A 27,874-nucleotide genomic window follows, 5' to 3' on the forward strand; every position below is an offset into this window, starting at 1 on the left:
AATGGAAGATTAATGCTTCTTTTGGCTTTTGAGTAGGCTATGAAAAAGTGATTCAATTTTAGGTTTCACCGAACTTGCTATTTGTTTCTATATGAATGCATGGAAAAAGTTATGCAAAACATTTAAATCAGTTGGTTTGAAGGGAGTCAAATTCTATAGTACTGTTCACCAAGCTAGTATATAGAAATTGAAATTTTCACTCTAGTGGTTATAAAACAAGACAATCAAAGATCAAACAATATCATTAACCCCCATCAAGAACCCATCGAGAATCAAACCCAGCATCTCCCAAGTTTTGCCTACCTGGACCTTCCTAAGTTGTTCCTCAGGCTCCCTGTCCAATGGAATGTCGTCCAGCTGGTCGGAGATGCCTTGCAGTGTGTCTCGCAGGCGTACCAACTGAGCGTCAAACTCCCTGCTCGTGTCAGCGGCTGCGCCCAGGCTGGCCAACCTCTCGTCCAGTCTGCCTAGCAAATCGCCCCATTGAGCTGTCACTCGCGTCAGCTTGCCTTGGACGTCGGAACTTGGAGCTCGCGACAGCACGCTCTCGCCAACTGTTGTCAGATGTGTCAGCTGTGGCTGTTGTGTTCGGAACTCCTCTCTCATCACCTGAAAGAAAATGTGAGTCTCGTAAATTCTTGTGGAAGATTTTGTATCTTTTACGATGAATGGTAATGATTTTTGACTACAGTAAAATACCTTTACTGGTCTTCAATCTATTGTTAGTGAGCAGTTTTAAAACGGAAAACTACTTGGGTGTGTTGCTTACCTAGTGGGCGCCATCCCTGACTTTGGTGTGAAAACTACAAGTACAATCTTCATTGCATTCCAACATTTGTGGGGTTTTGACTGCTTTACCTTAGATACTAGAGGATATTCCTGACAGAATGCAACTGGTATAAACTATAAAACAAATATTGGAGCTTTATTGTTACATTTAAAAATCTTATCTTTAAAGCACATTGTGACAAATGAATAGCAGTAAAATGGACTGGTTGAAACGGACATCAAACATTTATTAGGAGTAATTACTAAGAATTAACTTATTAACGTAGGCATTGCGACCCAAAAAAGTCAAATCTAGATATTAAACTGAATGCAAAACAAAAGTAATAATAACGCAGGTAGTAAAGGTGAGTAAATTTTAAATTTTACTTTTCATGTACCCTTCCAAAACAAAACATTTTTAATCCAGTATAATATAAATGCTCTAATAATGTAAACAAAAATAACCCCAGCACCTAACCTTTTCATTGATTAGTCAAAATTCTTCCTGACATACAATTTTGCATTGAAACATACAAGCTCTAATAATTTTAACAAAAATAATCTTAAAATAAAAAACTATTACTGTTGGTTTTATTATGTCACTCACCTGAACTTGCTGCACTTGGCTCTGGACCATGCGAGAGTCTGACGAGATCGGTCCTAGGACAGTCATCATACGCTCCTTGGCAGCCAGCCAGTTGGACAAACTGTCGTGAGTGTCGTGGAAGTCCTTCACATCCTCCATCAGTTGGATCCTGCACAGGTGTATCAGGAGATCAGCACATTGTTCTTATCAAACATCAATTACAGTATCAGGGGTATTAGTCATGAACAACAAATTTAACAGGTGATGGTAATTAACTAGGCCTACTCTTGAGAGATCAGCAGATTGTTGTTTCAAACATCACAGTATCAGAGGCATTGGTTAAGAGCAATTAGCGTATCAGGGGAAGAGGTCACTGTACTTAATCAGTTGTAAATCAAGTTCTTTGAAGTTTAAGAAGTAAAAAGAAGTTCAGGAAATTATAGCCCCATCCGCCTATTTATAATACTACCCTCCCCCTGAGAATTAGCCTTGAACCTGTTCTTACCTATTCCTGCAGATGTCGTTGAGACTCTTCCAGCGTGAGGTGATGTCGGTAAGCTGGTCGTGAAGAGTGTCAGCTCCGATGGCTGAAGGTTTACGTTTGATAAGGTCGCTGACCCCACTGCGGGTGCTGTCGAGCAACGACTGCTTCTCATACATGTCCTCCAGGATACTCTGCAATAGTGAACGAGTTGTGAGTGCTTGTAAAATCATACTCAATCAGTCAATAAAAAAAAAAATTTGGTTTGAATTATTTTTTCCTGTATAACAACTGTTACAACTACTGTAATTCCATATCATGGGACATGAAGTGGATAGCAGCTAGCTTACCTAGAAAAAGTTTAGCTAAGCCATAGACCATACAGAAGAGACACAGTATTGTAGAATTCAAAATACAGACCTAGAGCCTTTCCTTGATCAAAATAAATCATGGAACAGCATTTGTTTGCTGTGATAGTAGAATAATCTGAAAACGGATTTTAGAAAAACTGGTTTTGATTCAAATTGGTATGTTATGGTCCTTTAAATTCTGAACAACAAAATTGTACAAATCCAATTTACGTAAAAATTATGGTTCAAAAGTTGTTGTGTAACCTATGTTATTTTTCCTATAAAATATCATAGTTACTACAACCGTTACCCATGTTAAAGGTTGTTGACAAGCTAATGGGAGAAAGTATATGTCAGATTGCTGATACCATTTATTTGACATGTCTATTGAAAGGTAATAAATAGTGAGCATTTAAATAATTCTTAGTTGGTGAGAAGAAGTCACAATGATCGCTGTCGAGCTGATACCCAGGGAAGGGCAGTAGTACTGACCGCTGGTTAATAAAATGCAAAATAATAAAAAAACTATTTTTAATTTTTCTAACAAAATGATTCTTTTTACCTTGAGCAGTTTGCCGGTCTTGTCCGCATCCTCCTTACTGTTCGGCACACTCTCCTTGGGCAGAGAGCGCTGCACTTTGTCCAGGAACTGTGCCAGCTGTTTGAGGTGCTCCAGCTGTTTACGCAGCTCCTCTCTTGTCACGTCCAGCTCCGACTGACGGTCTGTCAGCTTCGTGCCGAGCATTGTGTAGCGATGGCTCATCTCTGTCAACTCCGTTTGCACTTGGCTCATCTCTGCAAGTTTTGAAATTGTTTTACAACATGTATTTAATATTTAGGATATTAATTTTTTTTTGGGTAGTTTCTTGAAGATTTTGTAATGAATAGGTTTAACAGTAGGCTTATCTTACTGACGAAAACATAAGGAAATGTACAAATAAACACACAAATACTTAACGTTTTTGGAGGTACTAGCTCCTTCTTCAGTGGTAGAAAAGCCATCTTTACCAAAAATGTTATGCTCATACTGTATCATTTAAACACTCAATAACACATTATTACATCTTGTTAATAGTTTAGTAAAATTAATAATCACAAAATGGAATGTATCACTTTTCAAAAACAAATTAAGCATCTAACTCACTGATAGACATATGGTTTTAGCTCATTTCTATCGACTTTGCATTTGTTTAATACTTTATGTTCTTTTCAAATCACCACTTTTTCAAAATATACCATAAAAAACCATGAGTAATAGATTAGACTAACTGATAAGAGATTGAGGATTGCTTTATTAGCAGGATTACCAAGATGGTTTTTTCTTGTGCCAGGAAGGACACTTTACAGGGTGTCTAGTTTATTTCCATTATAAAATTCAAGACTAATTCCAGACTTTTCAAGACTAATTCCAGATTTTTCAAGACTAGTTTTTTCAACAATTAATGGGTGTTGATACCAAAATGTATCGATTCTCGATTCTTGATACCGATACCAATTTTTATAGCTTAACCAAATTTTATGAATAATACTACACCAACTCCTGTCTTTGTCATAAAGTAGTATTATGATAATGTAGTGTTTTCAAGTAAAGAAATAATGCAGCAATAAAAAATTCTAACTAGCAAATTTGGTTTTTTTTATCATGAAATCTTCCATGTACCGTACGTTTAGACATCATCATTGACTGCAGCGATTACAGAAACATGATCGTCGTCGTCCGCGATCACGGCAAAATCAAGAACATTTCCCGCGGCCTTGTAGACACCAATGACATCATCGTCGTCTCCCGCGATCTCAGAAACGTCATCGTCATCTTCCGCGATCGCGGCAAAATCATGAACATTTCCCGCGGCCGTGTAGACATCATCGTCGTCTCCCGCGGTCACGGAAACGTCATCGTCGTCTCCCGCGATCACGGAAACGTCATCGTCATCTCCCACGGTCACGGAAAGGTCATCCTCATCTCCCGCGGTCACGGAAACGTCATTGTCGTCGTCCGCGATCTCGACAAAATCATGAACATTTCCCGCGGCCGAGCAGATATCATCGTCGTCTCCCGCGGTCACGGAAACGTCATCGTCGTCTCCCGCGATCACGGAAACGTCATCGTCATCTCCCGCGGTCACGGAAAGGTCATCGTCATCTCCCGCGGTCACGGAAACGTCATCGTCGTCGTCCGCGATCTCGACAAAATCATGAACATTTCCCGCGGCCGAGCAGATATCATCGTCGTCTCCCGCGGTCACGGAAACGTCATCGTCGTCTCCCGCGGTCACGGAAACGTCATCGTCGTCTCCCGCGGTCACGGAAACGTCATCGTCGTCTCCCGCGGTCACGGAAACGTTATCGTCGTCTCCCGCGGTCACGGAAACGTCATCGTTGTCGTCTGCGATCGCGGCAAAATCATGAACATTTCCCGTGGCTGTTTAGACATCACCGTCATATCCCGCGGTGACGGAAACGTTATCGTCATCGTCCGCGATCACGGCGAAATCATGGTCATTTCCCGCGGCCGTGTAGACATCATCGTCGTCTCCCACGGTCACGGAAACGTCATCGTCGTCGTCCGCGATCGCGGCAAAATCATGAACGTTTCCCGCGGCCGTGTAGACTACATCGTCGTCTCCCGCGGTCACGGAAACGTGATCGTCATCTCCCGCAGTCACGGAAACGTCATCGTCGTCGTCCGCAATCTCGACAAAATCATGAACATTTCCCGCGGCCGAGCAGATATCATCGTCGTCTCCCGCGGTCACGAAAACGTCATCGTCGTCGTTCGCGATCGCGGCAAAATCATGAACGTTTCCCGCGGTTGTTTAGACATCACCGTCATCTCCCGCGGTCACGGAAACGTTATTGTCGTCGTCCACTATCGCGGCAAAATCGTGAACATTTCCCGAGGCCGTGTAGACATCATCATTGGCTTTTGCGGGGTACGTAAACGCAAGACGACGATCGCGGCAAAATCATGAAAATTCCCGACTTTGAAATCAAATTTAAGACTAAATCCCGACTTTTCAAGACCATTTTGAAATTCAATACTAATTCCCGACTTTCCCGATTTTCCCGACTACTAGACACCCTGACTTTACCATTCAAGTAAGCCTTCTACCTTAAAAGCAATCCATAAAACTATGGCGAAACTAACCTCAAACTAATGAATCTACGGTTGTCTCACCTTCTAGGTGGAATCCATCCTGAGAAGATCTGCGACTGCCGAAGCCGCTTGAGCCACCGGGAGAAACAGGACTTTGGAGTCCAAAGCCGGACACCTTGGTGGGGGAAGGAGACCCATCCTGGGACGTCCTCCTCACTGTAACAATTACTGAAGATGAAATATCGTAACAAAAGATTTCCTATGAATATTCAGAAAATAAAGAACTAACAATAAGTCTTTAAAATTATGCTTAACAGTCGACCTTGAAAGAGAAGATATAAAAATATTAAACTAACTAGAAGAAGTTGATTTTCCATAAGTTCTGCAAGCTCATAATTGTATAATGCTTATTATGACAGCACTTGTTATATTGTTACGCTTTTCTAACCCTAGCTCGTAAGTAGGAGTACTCACTAGGACTAGCTGTAACAGACACTCGCTTGACAGGACTAACAGAACTCCTGCGTCTGGTGGGCGACTCTGGGCGAGTGAGGGCGTCGTAAGCATTGCCGAGGTCCATCACCTTGTCTATGGTCATGCCGTAGTCTCGGTGCTCCTTTATGAGAGGCTGTAACACAATGGTTACAAGTTAGAAAAGTGGCTAAACTGTCGCAGGAAGGAATTATTGTTGAAAAAGAAAAATGTGTCAAACATTTAGATGAGTACAAAATAATTTAGATTTTAATTTGCTAAAATCAAATAAGGATTGTATTGAAATAAAATAGATTGTCTTGCAAGCCTAGTTCATTTTTAGGCAGCAGATGGAACAGGATTTGTACTGGTGATACATGTATGACTTGATTTAATATCACCAAAGAAGTAATCACATAACGTAACCAAGGAAAGCATGTCTTTTAAAAGGAAAAGTAATATTTTTGTCCACACAAAACTCAAAATCTGATCACAACTGACCTTAAGTTCATCGACTTGTCGCTTGATGGTGTCCATGTCCAGGGCCACAGGCTCTAGTCTCGCTACTCGTGTCTCGGTCTGAGTGAGCCAAGCCAGTACTTGGTCTCGTAGCTTCTCATAGGCTAGTAACTGCTCTGATCTGGCCTTGCCCAACCTCTGGTGGTCCTCTAGTAGAGCATTGAGCTCTCTCCATTGGCTTTCCAGACCCTGCACATACACAAGGTCAACTAAACACTTGAAGAATAGAACACAAAAATTGTTTCTCGGTAAGGACTCGGAGTAGTAATTCTGATGTGAAACTTTTGTTTGTCATTTAATTTGCTTGTAGTTTATTTTGTTGACGATTAAGAAAAAAATAACTTTTTACAAATATTGACTAATACTACCTTTAATTTTTATAATCATTTATAAAAAAAAAAATCGTATTCAACCCACCTTGACTCTGTCTCTGACGTTGCCGGTGTCCGTCACATCTTTCTTGCTGACTAAAGCACGTCCGTCGCGCAATGTAGCCTCGAGACGGTCGCGGCGAGCGTCTCGCTGCTTGGCAATCTCGTCTAGCCTCGCGACAGTTGTAGCCTCGCTCACCGACTCAGTAGCCTCGCTGAGCCATCTCTCTAGTTCTGCAGCTTCGCCGCTGAACGCACTCAAAGCATGGTGAATTTCTGAGAAGCTCTCACCGAGTCGAGTGCATTTGTCGTGTAGTTTTTCGTACCTAAGGGAATGATTTTAAAAATTAGTGAAATGGATAATTTTAAGGAAGGTTACACCAGTACTTCTGACCAACTTTCATTAATGATTTTAGATGTGAAATAATTGTAGTTAAATTGCATCACCCTAACTGAACTGAGTAATCCAAGGCTTGCATTACCTGGTGACCACATCCCTTGTCTTGGTCTCGATCTTCTTAGCCAGTCTTGGGTTGGAAGCTGTGTTGACAAGCTCCTGCGCCGTGCGACTGACACTCTCCACACTCGACTGGTGAGAGTCAATGTCAGACTGTAACACTCGATGTTCCCGCAGTCTGTCCTCCAGTCGCTCCTTCTGCAGACTCACAGGTCTCGTCATGTCCCTGCACGGACACAACACAGTTTTCTACTTAAAGTTCTTCAAGTTAGTTAAGTCAAGTTTTACTAGACTGTGACCACAATGTATACAATGTTGGCACACCTGTAATGGTAATCATGTTGAGGATGTTGAGAATAAATTGTAAAATCACCTGATTACTAAGACTACAAGTAAATTGGTTTAGAAGTATTTGGAGTATTAATGTGTCAAAGCCAAGAAAAGATTTCAAGAAATGTAAACTTTCTCTAAACTTGACAAAGTCCTCCAGAGGACGAAATATTGTGTGGACTGCAAAGTGTCTCTTCTCTTGTTTCTATTTGGCCTACCTACACTTTTTTAAGGTAAGCTAGCTGCTATTCTCCTTTTCCTACAATTCAAAATCCTGGCCAAAATCCTTTCCTTGAAAAATACTTCTTCTAAGGCAAGCTATCTGCTATCCTAATTATTCTACAGTTCAAAATGTTAATATTTATTTTGGTACTTATGGTGCAATTTAAAAAGTTAAAGATTTTTTCAGGCTGGATATCTTAATTATGGTCTATTTTCCCTATGAATGCTTCCCTCAATTTTTTCATGAATTCTGCAGCTTCCTAATCATAACTGTGGGAAATCATACAATGTTAGAATGATTGCAAGGAGAATAGAGATTGGGACAATCTTTTTAATCATTAAAATTCCAAATTGATGGATTTTATCAAACTTTTTTTCTAATTAAAGAAAAATCTCCACACAACACACGTTTGAAAATAAATAAAATAATCCTGACGAGTGACTATCACATCAACTGTTTGCACATACTTGAGTGTGTTCTCCGCAGAGTTTAGCCAGGCCAGCAGTCCGTCCAGAGCGTCCTGCACTCCCTGGCTCTGTACTAGTGCTGTCTCCAACTGCTGACACCTCTCGGCCAGTCCGTCACACAGTTGGCGATACTTGAGCTCCAACTCCCTCACTGGCTCCTGCAATGCTGCCAACTCTGCAGACGACACTTGGCCTTCCACTGCTCGCACTAGAGACTCTACGGCCTGCGGGAAAACAGAAAATATAGTATGGTAGAAATTGTTGCAGAAGTAACTTAAGTGCATGTTACAACTTCACGTAAAGCCCAAACTGAAATAAATTCACTGCTCTCACTAGAGACTAAGAAACAAAAATATTGTAAAACGTAAATTTAAATAAGTGGCTGATTAGGGATATTTTGTAAGGGATAGATTTCAGCTAGCTTATCTGAGAAATTTAGAGTCCAGAGCCTAATAAAACAATATATTTTTTTTAGAGGATATATTTTAGGGAAATATCTATTTTGTGTTTTCCGACCTTTTATTGTGTATCTTTTTGTCCCTTTACACTCACGTTCTGAGGTAAGCTAGCCAAACCTTTCAGAAAATTCCTAATTCTTGAGAAAACATGAGACATTTTTTGTCTTCAAAATGTTTGTGCAGATATTTTTCTCTGAGTGATCATCAGACTAAAAAATGGACAAAAAAGCATAGATGGACCTAAAACAATTGAATTAAAAGATGAAAATCATCAGGAAACTTACGTGCTTGGCGTTGTCGATGAGACGTCCCTGAGCCACAAACTCATTGTTGAGTGTTCTGGCTCGGCTCAGCTGATCTTCCAGAGTGTGAGGGTCTGCGGCCAGTGGCTCGGACAGGATCTACATATACAGTTTAGTGGTTAGTATAGCCTACAGTGCCTAAAGCCTCAAATATTAAAGGTCTTAATTTAAATACTCTTAAGCTAAATATAATAGTGGTTTAAATACATTTTACTGCCAGAGTAATTATTGTAGTCTGTCTAGGCTACAGGCAGGTTCATTCTCAAATTGAGTCTTTATCAGGTCACAATGTGTCAAATTTTGTTCATTCAAGATAAGACAACTTTTCGATACACTGTGTATAAAAATACTAAATCTATTGAAATTTCAAACAACTTATCCAAGCTTTCTAGTAGTTTCTATCCTACATCTCACCTTGTTAGCCCTTGGCTCAGCTTCCCTCATCCACGCTCGGGCCTTGTCAAGGGCGTCACGGTATTCTCGTTGTCGTCCGCCGACACCGCTCAGTTTGTCACTCAGGGCGTTGGCTCGACTCAGCAGATCGCGGTACTGAGAGCTGATTGTCTGCACAGTGTTGCGGACAGCTGAGTCTTGCGGTGCCACTGGCTCCACGTGAGGCAGTCGCGATGGCAGCGATGTACGGAACTCGTTGAGACATGTAAGGTATTCCTGTTGAAACACATTTAGTTTGTTAACAAATATCTTAGACATTAAAAGACAGTTATTAGAAAAAGTACAGGTAAGCAATAGAGCAAACAGAAGACCCAAAAAATAAAAGATCTTTTGTCTCCCAAGAGCGTTACAGCAACCATTTTGTCCAACTCTCTCTTTCTACACTGACAAAATCCCCCAGTGGATGAAATATTGTTCATTTTCTATGTGTTCTATGACCTAAACATACTTTTTATGCGGTAAGCTCGCAGCAATCTTTTCATCTTATAAATTAATTTAGAAAAGTTTAAATTAAGTCCCAAAATAAATCTTCAAACTTGCAAAAACCTTTTTTTCATATTTTATAAAAATCACAAAAAGCACACTCCTTTAATTTGTTACACATGACTATACCTTTGATTCGTCAAAGAACTTCTGTGCGGCCATGGTGATAAACCGCAGGTCTGCCTGGTGGGCGATCACATCCGACACAAAGTCCCTGGTTGACTCGTGACTAGCGTCCATCTTGTTGAGGTTAGCAAGCGAGCGCTCCCTGTCCTCCAACGTGCGCCGCGCCTTCTCCAGCCAAGCAGTGAATGTTGTGAGCTCAGACCTGACAACAGACAGATGTTTAGTCTTATTATTTATGTATTTTTTTAAATCTCACCTGCCGGTCTCCTTCTGATGGGTGCACAGTGATCTAAAGACGATTAAGTTCCATTAAAGAAAGTCATACCACCAGTGTCTTCTGTGAAGAGGTCTTGAACCAGTCAAGTCTGTGCATTGGTCCATGGCACTACTGTGATCAGTAAATTTAGTGCCCTACTACTAATTTCTAACCTAACCTAAAGGAAGATGGAATAGATTCAAACCTAACCTACCCACAAAAATAGGTCCAGGCAGTTAGCATGGCACACATATCAAATCACAATGAAAAGTCACAATGATTAAGATTGTCAGAAGGAAGAAAAAAATCATGGATTACGGTACAACATTTGATAGCCCAGCATTAAATTATCCTATTGTGTATGTTTGTTATGTTCCGTGCTTAAAGCTTCTGACGAACATCTCCGATGTGTATAACTTGAAAATGTGCTTTATTTTCTGTGATACAAACATCGGAGATATTTACTATACTACAACAGAATGTCCTGACAGTGACTAGTATGTTAAATCTACTAACATAAATAAAAAAACAACCAGCACCGACTCACTTGAACTTATTGAGCTCATCCTTTGCGGCAGTGAGACGACGCAGTAGCTTGTCGGTACGGTCGTTGGCGCGATCGTAACGTGAACGCAGCGACTTGCCGTTCTTCTCTAGGCTGACGACCTCATCCCTTGACAGATACTCCCCTCCGGTGGTTACGACTACTCGTACTTGGTCCAGACAGTTGGCGATCGGACGAGACTGAGACTCCAGCTCTTCCTTCACCAGCTGGGAAACAACCATGTTGAGACGGGTAGTTATGTACAATCTTTCAAGAGTTCTTAATTAAGATTAACAAGGGGGATTTGGGTTAATGGGCGATTTTGATTAACAGGACTTTGATGTAAGTCATTGCACTCTTTAGTTTTAAATCTAATAAGAATTCTATAATTAGTTTGATCAACAATGTACAGGCTATGAATTATTAAGTGTAAAAATATTTCATAATACACTCTATAGTAGCAAAAGAGAGATTTTTTAAAGGTAGGTGAACAACTTTTAATACCTTTAAGATGTTTATCTGGTTGCGGAGTTGGTCGACATCTTCTTGCGCAACGTCTTGGTTGGCGAGACGATCCTCAACTTCTGCGATCCACGCGAGCAGCTGTGACAACGTGTCGTCACACAGACGATACTTCTCCTCCATTGCTTGCTGTATAGAAACAACACAGCATTACGCATAGGTATGCGAAACAAGCATTAACTTGCTGATCCTAGACCTTACCTACAGCTCAGACGCTTAAAGCATAGTTATTACTTTAGGAAATATTTGTTTTTAAATATGGAATGTAAGCACTTAGAACTAGTATTTGTGATTTGAAATATTTTGCAAATGGGTATACTGAAATAAGTGTATGCTTTTTATCAGTGGAAGAAACTTAAGAAGTTCACAATATGTTAAACCATTAGTAATAAACATTTGAAAATTGTTTAAAACACACAAGTAAATAAAAAAAAAAATTTGTATGAAAATAAATGTGTAAATAACATTGTGCCCTGGTAACATTGTGCATTGGTATTTTTGTAGGTAGTATATAAAATTGCAATTACCTAAAAACAAATATAAAATTGTTAGTGCTCAAAGAAATGTTTACGTTAAACATACATCTTTTAAAACTGCAGAATGATTTACAAGTGATTTCAGTAAATATGACGTCAAAAAAAAAATTAAGAATCACAACTGAAGCACTGAAATTTCAATTAAAAGCTGCTTAAAGCAGCGATTGTGACAGCTGTAAAAACATAAATAGATTATTTACGTTGTAAGCATCTAACACATTTGATTTACTAGCTATTATATTTTTATGGTGAAAGCTGAAGTACTACGTTGACAAACATCCTGTTTCCTAAATGTTTAGAACAAAAGCTCACTGTATGGAAAGGCCCTTGTGGAACAACAGAACAAAGTGTAAAAGTGTAGAAAGCACAAACTGGTGTCCAATCGTGCTTGCTTATATCATGCCGATATTGTTAACAAGGGAAAAGCGTTACATTCATGTTGCAAGTGGTAACAAACTCTATGGGTGTACTTTCTAATTTTGTGATTCTATTGTAAAACCTTAAATTAACTTTAAATCAACTTTATTGATATCTCGTCCCCCTTTGACTCGACAAAGATGATCTGAAATGTTTCATAAAATCCAAAACATTTGTAAAGACATCTTAAAATAAATAAAATAATCGTTCCAACCATTAATTAATTTTATTTCTCTCGTCCCTCTTGACACCCCTCCATTTTACAAATTTTAACATCACGAAAGAATGAAGGTGATGTAGAGAAGAGGATGAGTATGATGAGAAAACTGAATATAAGTGTGAGATGAGAAATAAAATTAATATAACGATTAGAAACAAGTAGATTAGGGTAAAAATAGTAAAATGTGACGTACCTTCATCCAAAAAACAAAATAGTAAATCAGAAAATCAGGGTTAATGGAAACTAAGTAAAAATAGCATTCGAAAATAAAGAGATACAAGAAATATAAATATAGAAGTTAGTAATGGAGGGTTAGCATTGCTGTTATTTCCGCTGGTTCCAAGCGAAGCGGTAGTCACGCCAGCGAGCGGTTAGGCGAGCGGGGGCATGTTTAGTATTGTGAGACGGGCAAAGGTAAACTAAACCCCAACAAACAAACCCATCCTGCCTGGAACACACCAAAAACACATAACAACAAAACAGAACACAACACAAGAAACACTGAAACAGAAAGCATAAACAATCAAATTTAAATTCACAAATGGCAAGACGAGACAAACACAATATTAGGAGTAAAGCTTCCAGAGTGTCGATGGTAAAATTGAAATTTACTTCTATCTTAGCGTAGCAATAATTTATTATTAAAATACTTATGTACTGAAAAGAAACAAAAGTATAGGTTGTTCAGCAATATGAACATAAAATGTTGAGAAATTTAAGTTTTAGGTTAGTTATAGGCATTAACCAAGTATCAAACTAATATTGACTTGAGTAAATTTGTAAAATTACGCTTAATCAACTAAACTATAGAAGACATTTTTGACTACTAATAATTGTTTCAATTAAAAATCAACTTGTTAAATTTGGTTTTTTAGCAAAACAATCTAATCAAAGATGAAAATGTGAAAACGGTAACTTCATCACTTAATCTATAGTCCTCGCCACCCTAAGTTGAGGCAGCCAAAGGCCGCACTAGATATACGCCGTGCGGCCTTGGGCTGCCTCAACTTAGGGTGGCGAGGACTATAATATAAAATTTTCTGTGGATTTTAAGAATAGAGTATTTTTAAATTATTAATCAGCAAAAATGCTCAGTAAAAAAAAGCTCAAACCCATTCTTTTTTAATTTAATATCAAAACGATTGTTCTAAAGAATTTAGCTAGAGTTAAAAATTATTAATAAATCTGTCTTAACTTGATGTTAGTTTAAAATTTAAATGTCTTTTAGTAAATTAATAGAATTTACTAAGTCAATTTTTTAACTGTTCTATTTTCTTAAAAACAAAAGAAGCGGCTCTTTCAAGGTAAATAATCAAAGAGCTCTGATATGCTACCAAACATTACCTATTATTATTTAGAGGCAACTTTTCTTTTAATCTCATTTAATCTTGAAAAAACCTGTAGATTGAGAAGATATGACACAAACACTTATATTGAATGGGTGAATTCCAAAATTTAGGTCCTGAATAAGAAGTCAATAACTTGTACCTATCAACTTTGTGGTTGCCAACCTAGGCTTTTATGTCACACTGTTTTCAGAAAACAAACATGAATATTTTTCTTTAAAACAAGTATTATTTATGTCCATGAAATAAAATGTACGTCAAAATCAATAAAACCTCTAAACAATTTATTTTCAAATTTAAATTTATATCAAATTACAATATAAGGTATACATTTATATTGCACTTTTAAAAAAATTGAAAATTTCTGTTATAAAGAAATGGATGGCATCCATGTTAAATTCAATGCTAGAGCTTTCAAAATCACAGGATAAGTTGGATATCTATATAAAAAATATTCCAGTTATTAAGTTTTCGATCAAGGTGAGCTTGTAAACCCTTTGAAGGCAGATAGATAAAAAAACTTATTTCACTTTTTGTAACATTATAGACAAACTTCAAAAAGTTTATGAAATTCTCTTACGTAAGTAAAGTACTTGTTTATCCTGTTTTAAAATATTTAAAACCCATTCAAGCATCTTAGAAGGACTATCACAAGCTGTAAAAAATCATCAAACTGGAATCCACCCATCACTAAAATATCACTAAGAAGTAAAGAACATGAGCTGAAAATGGAACATGATAAGGCTTTGATAAAATCACTAGGGCTATTTTCGTAGGCCTAGTGCCAAGCCGAACAATGCATTGGCTAACATGCCTGCCAACTACCCAAAGCAAAGACGTCGTCTAAACGACAAAGCCGCATCCGCCAACCCGAGACAGTGACTCAAGACGTCAACCTGGCGGTGCAAGTCTAACTTAAGAGACAACTGCGCTTCCAAGACCTCGGGATAACGTAAAAATCTTATTACAAAGTAACCAGAGAATTCATAAATATTACGATCATAACTCTTGTGATTAAGCGGCGAGATCTAGAACTACTAACTAATTAATTTATATTCTTCATTCGTAGAATTTTTAGGCCAGTGTATTTAGAATCCATAGTGATTTTTAGTAACAACTGTAGCATAAAAAATAAGTTTGATTTGTGATGGTAGTGAAAAATAGTTTTTTGAGAGCAATTAGGAGTGTGCTGATATGAATAAAATACATAAAACCAGTGATTTTGAACCTCTGTTATATCATATCCCTATGTTATCTCAGACTCTCAAAACACAAGACCTAATTCTGTAATTGAACATTTTGTGGTAACAACATTTTTCACAAAACTTGTAAAACTTGTGGAGTTGTGAAGATTGTATGGATTTTTAAGACACAACTTCCTTTGGAAGCCCAAAACACTTCTTAGGACATATTGAATGTCTGATCGGTCATGGAAGCGCAGTTGCTAAATACTTAACACTACAGTGACGAGCAAATGTAAGTATTGAACTGTACTCACCCTGGCCTCAGCTGGTATGATGTATCCCCTCTCTTTGGCCTTCAGCAGGTCTATAGGTTTGCCTGAGGTAGTTTCAAGCATCCTGCCCGCCACAGGGTCGATGGCCTCTCTAGCGATGGCATCTTGCACGGTGGAAATGTCTCCAGTGGCGGGATCCTTCACAACACTAGTCGAAGTGTCAATCAAGCCTGACTTGATAGCCTCTGTTAAGTTCAAACGCCTTCGCTCCATCACGCCCCCGCTCGTACAAAACGGATCGGTAAAACTCCCTGTGGTGGGGTTATACAGACCGTAATCGAGACCTTCTATCAAAGACAGACCGTGTGTCGTCACTAAACCGATTTCGATTGCATTTGGCAACGAGTGTAATTTTGAAGTGGACGTATCGACTACATTTCCTTTTTCAGAATCCATCACACCCTTTCTGAAGGCTTCAGGGAGTTTCAGCAGTCTCTTCTTAGCAGTGTCTTTGACGAGAACAGAATCGGGATCGATTAGTCCTAATGTAATGGCTTCTTTTAGTGTAAGGACTTCTTTGGATTGTGGATCAGTGAATTTACCTGTGGATGTGTCCAAGTGGCCTTGTTCGATTGCTTGGTCAAATGACATCGGTTCTCGCAAGAACACAACTGTTCCTTGCTCAAACATTATGCATAAGCTCTTAGCTTTTCCTGTTTGTGGGTCAAGAGCTGCTCTCTTGTTCAAATCTATGAGTCCGTCGGCTATTGCTTTCTTTAATGTCAAAAAGTTCCCGGTTTTCGGATCTTTGACAACAGCTGATTCAGGATCTATGAGTTCAAACTGAATAGCTTCCTCCAAGGTGCACTCTCTCATACTTCTGGGATCCTTAAAAGTTCCTTTGAGGAAATCGATTGAACCCCTTCTGACGGCTTGTTGGAATGTTAGTGGTTTTTCAACTGTGACTAAAATGCCCTTTTGCAAAGCTGTGTCCAAGGAGTATGACCGTTTGGTTTTTGGATCTAAAACTCTTCCTTTAGAGATGTCAATAGTTCCATCTTCAATTGCAGCATTTACACTCTTTAGCTGACCTGTGACTGGATCCTTGATTGCAGTTGTCTCCGCATTTATGAGACCCTTATTGATGGCTTCATGTAGATCAAAGAACTCTCCACTTTCAGGGTCAGCAAATTTACCACTATCTGTTCTGAACAACCCACATTTTACTGCTTCTTCTATGCTGAGAGGCTTTTTCGATGGCACGATCAAACCTCTTTTCTTTGCTTCTTGAAGTGTTAGAATCTTTCCTGTATCAGGTACTTGATATACTCCAACAATATCATCTATCAGTCCCATTTCTACAGCTTCTGGCAATTTCATGTATTTCCCAGTTTTTGTATTTTTAACTATTGAAGATACAGGATTAATAAGTTCTTCTTTTACGGCATCACACAAAGTGAGTTTTCTACCTGTTGACGGATGTACAACTTTTCCCTCTTCACATAGTCCCATGGAAATTGCTTCGTACAGACCAAATCCAGCACTTTCAATATCAACAATAAGTCCGATTTCCATTGCCTCAGAAAGTGACACTGTGCAATTTGCTCCAGGTTCTTTAAACATGCCAGCTCTTCGGTCAATTATTCCTGCTCTACATGTTTCTACAAGAGAGAGAAGTTTTTCAGGTTTCTTATCCCAATAACATGGAAGAAGAGGATTGATGATGAACCTCCGTATCGCTTCGTGAAGTGTGATTTTCCTCCCTGTGTTAGGATCTGTGAACTTTCCTGACTGATCATCATACAGTCCTTGATGGATGGCTCGCTGGATCGAAACTGCTGCTTTGCTGTCAACAAGCAAACCAGATTCAAAAGCATCAATGACTGAAACTTCCGCTCCACTTTTTGAAAAATCTTTAATTTTACCTGTAGTTCCATCGACAAAACCGTGTTTTATCGCTTCAGAAAGATTTAGTTTTTTCAGGAAACCACTTCTAGTGTCCTTGACATGAACTGAATCAGGATCAATGAGACATGACTGAATAGCTTGTTGCAGAGTTAATCGGTCACCTGTTGCTGGGTCAACAAACAAACCAGTTCTTTCATCGTAAATACCTTTCAAAATTGCTTCATTCAACGTTATAGGACGCCGAACTTCAATTAGCAGCCCTTGTTCAAAAGCTTCCTGGAAGTCCAATTTTCTATTTTCAAACTTGATTGTTCCACTTTTGGCGTCCACAATACCGTCCTCAACAGCATGCTCAAAGGTCATTACTTTACCATCAACCTTCACCATGGTAGACGCTGGATCTATTATACCTCTTCTAATCGCTCTGTCTGTTTGTAGTTTTTCCCTAGTTTCTGGACTTGTAAACCTACCGGATACAGGGTCGTAAAATCCTTTGAATACTGCTTCTGGTAGAGAAAACTTTCTTTTAGCAGGGACAATTAAACCTCTGTCTAAAGCATCATAGAAGTGCATTTCTGCCCCGTTTGTCGGGTCAGTGGCTGTGCCTGCCTTTGGATCAACGACACCAATCTTTATTGCATCGGACAGAGTAATTATGTCACCGGATCTTGGATCTTTTACAGTTAAAGCATTTCGGTTGACTTCTCCTATTTTCATGGCTTCTTCAAGAGTTATTTTGTCTTCGTCTCCCATAACCATCAATCCGGTTTTTGAGTCATAACAACCTTGAGCTAGAGCTTCTTGGAGAGACAATGGTTTTTGAGTTGTCAACAAATATCCCTTCTCGTATGCTGTGTCTAATGTCATCTGTACAGGATATTTCAAAACACCTTTATCACTGTCCAATAGCCCAACACGTTCGGCCTCAGGTACTGATATGACTTTGTCATTGTGTGCATCTTTGACTAAAACAGAACTGCAATCAATGAATTTGCAGTTATTCGCTTCTCTTAAAGTTTGCTCTTCTCCAATGCAGGGATTTAGTAATTTTCCATTTTTGGGGGAGTAATATTCTTGAACTATTGCATCTATGAGGGGAAATGATACGCTGTTTGTACGGATTAATCCTTGTTCCACAGCAGTATCCAGCGGTACTAAAACACCTGAAACATTATTTTTCAATTTTCCAGCCTCAGAATCAATTAATTTTTTAGACAAAGCATCATCGAGTGTGATGAATTTATTTTCTTTTGCGTCTTTGCATTCAGTTATGAATGGGTCAACAATTCCTCTTTTAACAGATTCATTAACATCAATCTCTTTTTTTGTTAAAGGATCTAGTATTTTACCCGAAGAAGTGTACCATCCCTTTTTAATCACAGGCTCCAGGGAGATGGGTTTTCTTAAACCAGATATCAAGAAGCCTTCATTCAAAGCAGTTTTCATACTTGTTTCTTGTTTTGTCTCAGGATTGATGATAACACCCCGGTTGAGATCCACGATGCCACAATCAACAGCTTCAGCCAATGAGAGAAGGTCATCATTTGCTGGGTTTCTGATGGTGATGAGATCTGGATCAATCACTCCTACTACCAGAGCTTCTGCTAAGCTTAAAACTTCACCGGTTTTTGGATCTTTAACTTCTCCAGTTGCTGCATTGAAAATACCACTTTGAGCTGCATCAATGAGTGATATTCCAGGTTCTGCCTTCTTTTGAGTCTTTTTAGTTTGATCACCAGTCTGTACCACCCATCCTAGCTTGAGTGCCTCAAAGAAAGGTATTATTTTTCCAGTATCAGGATCTGTTATGCTGCCTGTTTCAGGGTCAATCAAATTAACTGCAAGGGCTGCTTCTAAAGATATGCGTTCCCCAGTTTGTGGATCTTTCACTGTTATCATTTGAGGGTCAAATACGTTACTTTCCCCAACAAGATCACTGAAATCAACAGCTTCGCCTGTTTTAGGGTCCAGAAATTCAGCACTTTTCAAGTCATAAGCACCCCTTAATGCTAATTCTTTGGGGTTTAAATGTTTAGTGACGGATACTTTGTATTTTGTTTTCTCATCTACAACTGATATTTCAGCGGGCCCAAGAACTTCAATAGGATTGTTCAGACTAATTAGATTTCGATCGAGAGCATCCTTTACAGAGATTCGTTTTGTTTCTCCAGCGACAGGTACAGTGACAAAACATTGATCAGGTTGAATTTTACCAGAATGAATGGCTTCTTTAAGAGGTATACTTTTTGTTGGAATTTCTCTAGGCGGTGAGGGAGTTTTCGATGTTCTAATTGTAATCTGTGTTGCAGGGATTTCCACAGACTTCTTTCTTTCAGGGGATTTGCTCTTCTTTAAACTTTTTACAGCATCAGCAACTGCCTTACCAGCAAGAATTGGAGCACCCACTACTGCCAACAGACCCAGTTTTGCAGCTTCTTTTACACTTAAACTGCCACCAGATTTTTTATCCTTCAAGGCTCCAGTTTTCGGATCAATAATACCTCTTTCGACAGCTTCTCTTGTAGTTATGGGCTCTCCTGTATTCACATCAACAATCATTGCTTCAGGGTCTATTAATTTAGCATCCAAGGCTTCTTTAAAAGTCAACAGTTTGTTAGGTGATTTTGGATCTTTGAATTTCCTTGATTTCTCATCATAAATACTGTTAAAAGCTTCTTCAATGGCAACTTGTTGTTTTGCAATCAAGTTTCCTTCCGTTGTTTCCGTATCTGGAACTGCTGAGTCTGCACCTTTCTGTAAAGACTTTCCTTTGACTAAGTTGCATTCAGCATCTTTGGTGTACTCTTTCAAATTACTGCCGTTCCCTCTATCCTGATTAACTGAGGACGATTCTTCTTTTGTTACCGACTCATCCTTAAGAATTCCTTTCCTTCTAGCATCATCTAAAGACAACACATCTCCTGTGGTGATATTTTTAATTGTGTCAGGACCGATTAAAGTAAAACCTTGTTGAAGCACAATTGTTTTAGTTGTAATAGTTTCAAAACTCTTTACAGTCTCAGTAATCGAGGTTATTGGCCCTCCAATTTCATCAGTTGGTGGTTTTAGTACAAGTAGTCCCATCTCCACAGCATCAGAAATTGGGATTTCTTCTCCAGTCTTGGGGTGGATGAAAATACCCTTTTCACTGTCAATGAGTCTTGAATTTAAAGCATCAGTCACCTGCATGCAGTCAGGAGAAACTGGACAAGGTAACGCCATGATAAAATCCTCTTGAATTGCTACATGCACTGGTTTTCTTATACCAGTAACCGGATGAACAACTTCCTGAGAATCTGGGTCAATCAGCCCTCTCTTCAAGGCCACAGGAAACGTCATTCCTGCTGGTGGAAGCTGATCAAGTCCTTTCCTCTCATCAACTTTATCAAACAACCCACCAGCAACTGCAGTCAACAAATCTAGGGACCCTCTTCTAGTTTTTACTCTTGTCTTTTCATCATCGATACTTCCTTTGGCTATTGCTTCTTCCAATGTCATTTTTATTCCTGTGTTTGGATCAGTTATTTTTGAGTTTGGATCAACAATTTCACACAGTATCGCTTCTCTAAGAGAGAGATGTGCTCCAGTCTCTGGATGCACAATTTTACCATTTTCGTACAGACCTTGTTCTAAAACAGCTGGTATAGAAAGACTTCTTGCAATCGGAATCAAAAGTTTACCTGAAGACCCTGCTGAGTCCAGGATACCTTTCTCCATCGCTTCTTTTATTGTAAGTAACTCTCCACTTTGAGGATCTCTTATTGCGCCAGTGTTTCCATCTAAGGTTTTCAAACTGATAGCCTCAGATAGGCTGAGTTTTTCTCCGCTTCTAGTTTGATAACTTTCAGGCTTTTCTAAAATCTCTGCTGTTTCTTTATCTATTATGCCTACATCAACGGCATCTTTAGGTTTAACGATTTTCTTCCGCATTTTCTGCAAGACAACTGGTTTGGCCTCTCTATCGGGGCTCTGAGACAGGGATCGAGCCCGGCCAATAGACACTTTATATTTAGGTTCGGTGGTAACTCTTGCTCTAGTTAACTCCGCTTCAGATGGTCTTGTGTCATCTTCCAAAGATATAAAGGATGTATCTAATGTCTTGTATTTAGGCTGCTCTTTAGATTGAAGGCTGCTTGGTTCAGAATGTACAGGTTTTACAGTCTGGTTTGTGTCTGTTAAAGTTATATCTCCAACTTGAACCGACTTGACCGGGGAAAGTCCTCCCTCATCATCCACTTCCATAGCTTGCTCATATTTAGCCAATGTCTCTTTGTCAACCAAACCCCTTTCAAAAGCAACTTCAATTGGTATTTCTTCTCCAGTTTTCGGATCTACAACCATCGCTTTTTGGATCATTTTCGCAGCTTTACTCACAGCAACTAATGGAGCTCCTAAAACAGCTACAACACCGAACTTAGCAGCATCTGCAAAGCTTATTTTTCTCCCAGATTTATCTTTGTAATCACCGCTATTTTTATCAATTATACCTTTCTTGATTGCTTCGTTGATATTAATTTCATTGCCAGTATTTGGATCTTTAACTTTTACTTTACTGGGTTCAATTTTACCTTCTTTCACAGCATCTAGTAAATTGTCGGCTTTACCATTGTCAGTAAAAATTACCAAGGCAGTCGCAGGATCAAAAATGACACCAGGAGCAACTTGAAGTGGCTCAATGTTGGATTCATTGTCATTAGGTTTGATTTCCTTGAACGTTGTTCTGTCCGTACCTGATTCTGAAACTTCAATAATATCTGGCTTTCCAGTCACTTTTGTTACCTGAATTAATCTATGTGAGGTAGGCTTTATATCCATTCTAGTTTCCAATATTACACGCTCCTTTTCTATTGCTTCTTTCATTGTAATTTTCTTGCCATCCGGTAAGAAGTAATGGCCTGTTGAGTCAAGTATTCTTTTTTCAAGGCTTTTTGTCAAAGTTATGTGTTTTGTTTTGTTAGGATCTACAACCATCGCTGATTTGCGATTGATAATTTCAAGATTAATACATTCCTCAAATGAAACCAACCTATCAGTACCTGGAATGATGAAAAGACCAGTGACTGGATCAAACAGATGCTGCTCTATCGCTTCACCGAGGTACCACCCTTCAGGAGGAAGTTCAAACACCTGTCGTTCTGTTTTGAGTTTCTCTTTCACAATAAATTCTTCTGACATTTTTGCATGTTTTTCAGGAGAACTCTCGCCCGATGACTTTTTCGTGGGCGAGACTGATCCTGTTCTAGATAATGAATCTAGGGCTCTCTTGACACTTTCCTTGATTGGTGATCGTTTCTTCATTGGTGAACCTTTGGTTGGTGATTCATCTCTTGAGGAGCAACTACTACTGGGGCTTCCCAAGTCTGATTGGAATCCTAGCAAACCTTCCTTAACGGCATCTTCAACAGGCATAAATCTTCCGGTACTTTCATCTTTGAACATTTGAGTATTTTCATCAATCAGACCTTTCCTAATGGCTTCACCAAATGTTACAAGTTTCGAAGATTCCGCCACAGTCACACTTGTTGAGTAGCGCTTTATTGTTTTGGTAACTGTCTGTGTAGTAAGAGTGATATTTAATAGACTGTTTAATAATGCTGCTCCTTCAGGTGATATTAACTTCTTCCTTACTGCTTCATCCAAAGGAACGCCTTTTTTGGTCTTTTTATCCATAACAATTCCAGTCTTTGGGTCTAAATACTGTTTAAAAACTGCTTCCAACACAGTTAACTCTTTGCCACCTGATTTTATTCCTATCTTTCTCTGCAGCATTTCTAGTACTTCAGGACGGACTAATTCTAATTTCACAGCCTCATCAAGGGGGATTGTTTTTCCTGACTTGAAGTCTATTACATATTCAGAATTTTTCACTATCCCTTTTTGGATAGCCGTATTTAAACTGACAAATTCACCGGTGTTTTGATCTTTAAAGCCATCGATATCAAAAATGGATTTAATAGATACAGAAGTTATGTACCCTTTATCTACGGCTTCTGGAATGGTCAATACTTCATTAGAAGCTAAATCTACAAATTTTCCTTCAGGCAAAATTATACCTTCAGTAAGTGCCTCTGAGAGAGTCAAAAGCTCTTCAGTTCTAGTGTCTGTAACAGATTTGGCTGAGTCACTGTCCAGAACTCCAAGAGATATCCCCTCCAAGATGGTAACCTTAGCTCTATGTGTAGGAGTTTTCACATATCCATCTTCAAACACGTCTAAATCAACACAATCTTTTAGTGTCATCGGTTTAATTAGTAGTTGACGCCTCTTAGCTTCCCTCAAAGGCAGTTTCTCCTGAGACAAGCTATGCATGTACTTGCCATCCTTCAGTAGGCCTGTCTTCAATGCTTCATCCACAGTCACTTTGGTATCTCCTACCACCTCCACTACTTCTCTCAAGTCAGGGTCAATGAGACCTTTCTCTATTGCCACTTCCACAGGATATTTATCTCCAGTGTACCTATCCACAATCTGTCCCGTTCGTTCGTCCACGATTCCTTGCACAACTGCATCAGCCAATGCAACACCTTTCCTCTTGTTGACTTTTGTATCTTTTCTTAATAAACCTAACTGGAATGCTTCTTTCAGACTTATCTTCTTCCCGTTCTTCAACAAGTACAGACCGGTTTCTGGATCTATCTCGTTTCCACGTACAGCGTCAGCAATGCTAACCCCTCTCTCTTCTGGTTGTCTTACCTTTGCTCTTTCTGCAGGTCCTCGTTCTGCGTCCAACAGTTCCCTCTGGATGGCCTCCAGGAGGGACAGCTGGGGTTTTGACTCGTCCTCCACTATTCCACACGGACCTAACAACCGATCCGCTAGTGTAGGATTGACTAGACCGTGCTCCACAGCTTCTTCTATGGTAACAGACACTGTTTTTGAATTCACAACCATGTTGATTCTACCAGTCCGAACATCTAACACCCTTAACCTAATAGCGTCCCCGACAGTCAACACTTCACCGGTCTGAGGGTGGATTATTCCCGGAGTCTCTATGATATCCGCATTGTCCGTTCCGATTCCTTCCTCCACCCTGTTTATCCGCTTCAACGATCGGATTTCCGAGAATTGCATAGTACTAAATTTCGCTGGACTAGATTCGCCATTTGTTGACACTTTGTTACCTATTTTGACTGTTTCGTTGACCGTGTCGGGAAAAGATTTTGCAGGGGATTCTTCGCGACTGTTGGCGGGTTTCGACACTTTCACACTCGCGAACGATTTTGAAATTTTTTCACTAGAGTTGAGCTGTGTCGAGTCCACTGTATCTGAAGAGTACCTGTCGAAAGAAGAGCATTGGCAATAACAGGAATATACTGGATAAACTAGTTTGTACATGAATCTTGCTTGTCTAAACATTCCAATGAGTTTTGTATCCAGCCATAACTTAAATTTATCAACTTAATTTATTTTCCCTTTAAAATCACCAATACTATAACACACAGTTTTACACATTTGCCACCTGTTCCAACAGAGATCTATGAACAACTAAGATAAGATCAAAAGAGACCAGATCTAAAACAATGGCGTTGAGAGAAACAAGAAACACTCATGATATCTTATCAGGAGTTGCAGTTATCAAGAGTATTATAGTGACAATGCCGTCATAGCTTACTTCAGCACATGATGAATGTTAAAGTAACTATTGTTAAAATGACATGACTATGCTGCTAAATAATTTAATACATTTATCTAGTCATTTGTAATACATTAAACAAAACGTGACTGTCAGCTAATTACACATTAGTATTAATTTATTGTTGCACTTAATAGAGTGATAAGCAGGTAACAATTTCATAATATTTTATAGTTACAATTCATTAATTTCATTAATTTGTTCAGATAAATAAATTTGACAATCCAAATAACCTAAAATTTTTAAGTTTTCAAATAACTGTTATTTCTTTAGATTCTTTCTGCACCATGCCATATAATTTTATATTTGTTTGAAATTGAACCTGAAAAATTTTAAGGCAACCTGCTACTAAGCAAGATATTTACAGAAATAAGTGAGTTTGAGGTATTAAAACACATACATTCAAATTTAGTGGAATTAAAAAATAATGTATGTAACTTAAATACATAAGCTATGAAAAAAGTCCAAATAAATAAGAATGTAATGAATAAGAATGTGTGTAAATGTCTAGTGTAGGTGGTTATGTTGTTTTATAAGTCAAGTAACTCACTTAGTTAATGAACTATAAAGACAATGACCAAGTCTGGGGAATCGGTAGCTTACTAGTAGAAAAGAGTGCACACAGTAATTTAAAAGGCTAGCTTGATTAATGTTTTTTAAGCCTAATTGTTATACGAATAAAGTGATATTTATGTGTCTGTTAACACAAATTTTCACAGCACACACACACAAAAATACTAGGACTATTTAGTAATTATAAGTGATAAGCATATAATGTCAATACTATTAATTAGGCCTATTAAAAGAGTTTTACTCCAGTAGGGGCTAGTGTGTGTACTTAAAAGAATCAATCAAATCACTTCTGTTTATATTAAATTGTCTCTACTAGTAGTTTCAGCTTACATTACAAGCAACTACAATAAAATAAAAACCCTAAAATATTAATGAAAAGTGTAACCATAAACTGAAATACGTAGAAAATAATAATTTTTGTTTATCTTTATAAGAAGAGATTGTTGATAACATTTTAATCCTTAAAGCAATACAATACAAAGAAGTGTATGTTCATACCTGGTGGTAGAGGAATATCTGGTTTGTTCGCTGGAGTGTTCGTGGATGCTGAACTCTGTTCTGAACGTTCTGATTGGCCGAGGCATCATGTCTGCAAGCTCCACCTACACAGCAAACGACAATTAAACTATTGGAAACCACTTTACTACTTGACGTGCTGATACACCTTCAAATGAGGCCAAACAGTTAACTGTTTCGGTAAATTGCTTTTGTTTTCTTGAGAGCACGATTGAAGTTTTCACATCATTTAAGAGTGGATTCATTTAGATTATCATGAAACTTAGATCCAGTTATTTTTGTCAATTAAAAACTCTTGAAAGATATACAAGAGATAAAAATAAGAAGATCAATTTACAGTTATTAACAATACTCTGATAATTTTCAGATTTTTTTTACTATAAACTAATATTTACAAAATTAATTTGAACCGAAAAATCTTCATGAGTATCACATTGATTAAATTTAAAGCTGGTAAAAACTAACCGTATATCTACAATGTTTGCTTATTAAAACACCTAAAAGATAACAAAGATAATAGCTTTAAAAGAAATTTAAAGTTTTGTAAGTAAATTAAGATGTAAACTTTATAAACAAACACTTATTTTTTTTAAGAGTTTAAATATCATATATTGACAAAATCTTACCAAACTGTCTTACAAATGTAAAGATTGAACCAAATGTGAGAATTAATTCTGATTTGAACTTGTTGGAGGTTCAAACACTTTTAACCTAAACAAGTGTATGCATAAAAATATTATGGCCCTAGAACCTCTGCTTAAATATTGTAAATAGACAAAAACTCACCTAACCGTGTATAAATTTACAAAAAATGACACGATAAACCACAAAATTAAAAGGCACTGATTCAAACAGAAACTAAATCAAACTGGCACTGGTGCAGGTAACAATCAAAGAGAACGTGGAGGGGGGAGTGGGCAGAACTGGTACAGTCCTGTAGCATTTGCATTGACCTTTGTGTCATATGTAGTTTCATTCTGTATGACTAATGTTGTGATAATTATACACTTTCTTGTGATTTATCATAAAATTTTGGTAGTTTTATTGTATTCTAAAGTAATTGTGGTGAATAAAAACTAAATTTGTTTACATCTAAGACTTAGGCCTAACCGTAACAATAAAATGTTTGTATAAGACAACGCTTCATTTAAACTTCTAGAACGGTAGACATTTATGAACAGTTGTAAATTGCATGAAAATAAACTACTTATTTTAACGCATGACATTAAGTGAACATTTGAGAACCTAAATTAAAAATAGTTAATTCTCAGTTTATAATAGATAAAAAATACTGTAAAAGCTTTGGCCAATCAACAGCTGGAAGTATCCGAAAACAAAGACTTTGTTGACAATTTAGCAATCAACAGCCTACGCAGGGTTGCGTTTAGTGAATGAAACTCTGAGTAGAAGAGTTGAAGAGTGGAAGGGACTGAAGGTGATCTACTTCCTACATAACACCTACACAAACCACTCCTGTACAGTCACTTCCGGACACAGTAGATCATTAGAGTACAGTCACTTCTTGTGACGGTACAGTCTTTCACAACTGACCATCTGTCAGTGTCATCATCACAAACTGGTTTTCTAATTGTCTAATTTAGTTTGGCACTTTACTGTTGATGTTTTAACTGCTGTTGTTGATAGAAATATTTTTTATATGTTGGTTACATGTATTGATGGTAAGTAGGGGTGGCAAACATGTCAAAATGTTGTCAAACAAATTAGCTGTTAAAATTGTAATGTTGGTAAAAAAAAAATATTACCTACTTATTGACTGTCCCTGATGTTTTAGGAAAAATCATTCAATTACAAATTAATTGCAATACAAATTGCAAATCTTTACTTTTAACCAACACAACAGTAACCTATCCTAATCACAATCAGTTGGTAAACATTGTAAATTCAATTTAAGTATACTTCCATGAAATTTATCTTCCAAATTTATCATCCAACTTGAAATTAATGCTTAAAGGTGGTAAGGAAAACCTAATCTTGCACTAATCAG

The 27,874-nt window shown here is 38.2% G+C and overlaps 1 protein-coding gene across 1 annotated transcript in view; it reads right to left on the reverse strand.

The window, feature by feature from the left end:
• Window positions 1-27,874, reverse strand: part of LOC128995403 (dystonin-like) — a 204,773-nt gene that overhangs the window by 27,027 nt on the left and 149,872 nt on the right. The window contains exons 28-44 of the mRNA XM_054420412.1: window positions 25,852-25,955; window positions 15,282-24,423; window positions 11,247-11,393; window positions 10,746-10,969; window positions 9,946-10,144; window positions 9,295-9,549; window positions 8,863-8,979; window positions 8,121-8,344; window positions 7,126-7,326; window positions 6,690-6,969; window positions 6,255-6,461; window positions 5,757-5,910; window positions 5,364-5,498; window positions 2,748-2,980; window positions 1,860-2,029; window positions 1,376-1,523; window positions 304-609 (exon numbers count right to left, since the gene is read on the reverse strand). Coding sequence (XP_054276387.1) covers window positions 304-609; window positions 1,376-1,523; window positions 1,860-2,029; window positions 2,748-2,980; window positions 5,364-5,498; window positions 5,757-5,910; window positions 6,255-6,461; window positions 6,690-6,969; window positions 7,126-7,326; window positions 8,121-8,344; window positions 8,863-8,979; window positions 9,295-9,549; window positions 9,946-10,144; window positions 10,746-10,969; window positions 11,247-11,393; window positions 15,282-24,423; window positions 25,852-25,955 — 12,246 coding nt within the window. The remainder of the gene's footprint in view (window positions 1-303; window positions 610-1,375; window positions 1,524-1,859; window positions 2,030-2,747; window positions 2,981-5,363; window positions 5,499-5,756; window positions 5,911-6,254; window positions 6,462-6,689; window positions 6,970-7,125; window positions 7,327-8,120; window positions 8,345-8,862; window positions 8,980-9,294; window positions 9,550-9,945; window positions 10,145-10,745; window positions 10,970-11,246; window positions 11,394-15,281; window positions 24,424-25,851; window positions 25,956-27,874) is intronic.

This window comes from Macrosteles quadrilineatus, unplaced genomic scaffold (assembly GCF_028750875.1).
Source record: "Macrosteles quadrilineatus isolate MER2022 unplaced genomic scaffold, UCM_ALF_1.0 Scaffold_5__1_contigs__length_97177068, whole genome shotgun sequence".
Classification (NCBI taxonomy): Eukaryota; Metazoa; Arthropoda; class Insecta; order Hemiptera; family Cicadellidae; genus Macrosteles; species Macrosteles quadrilineatus.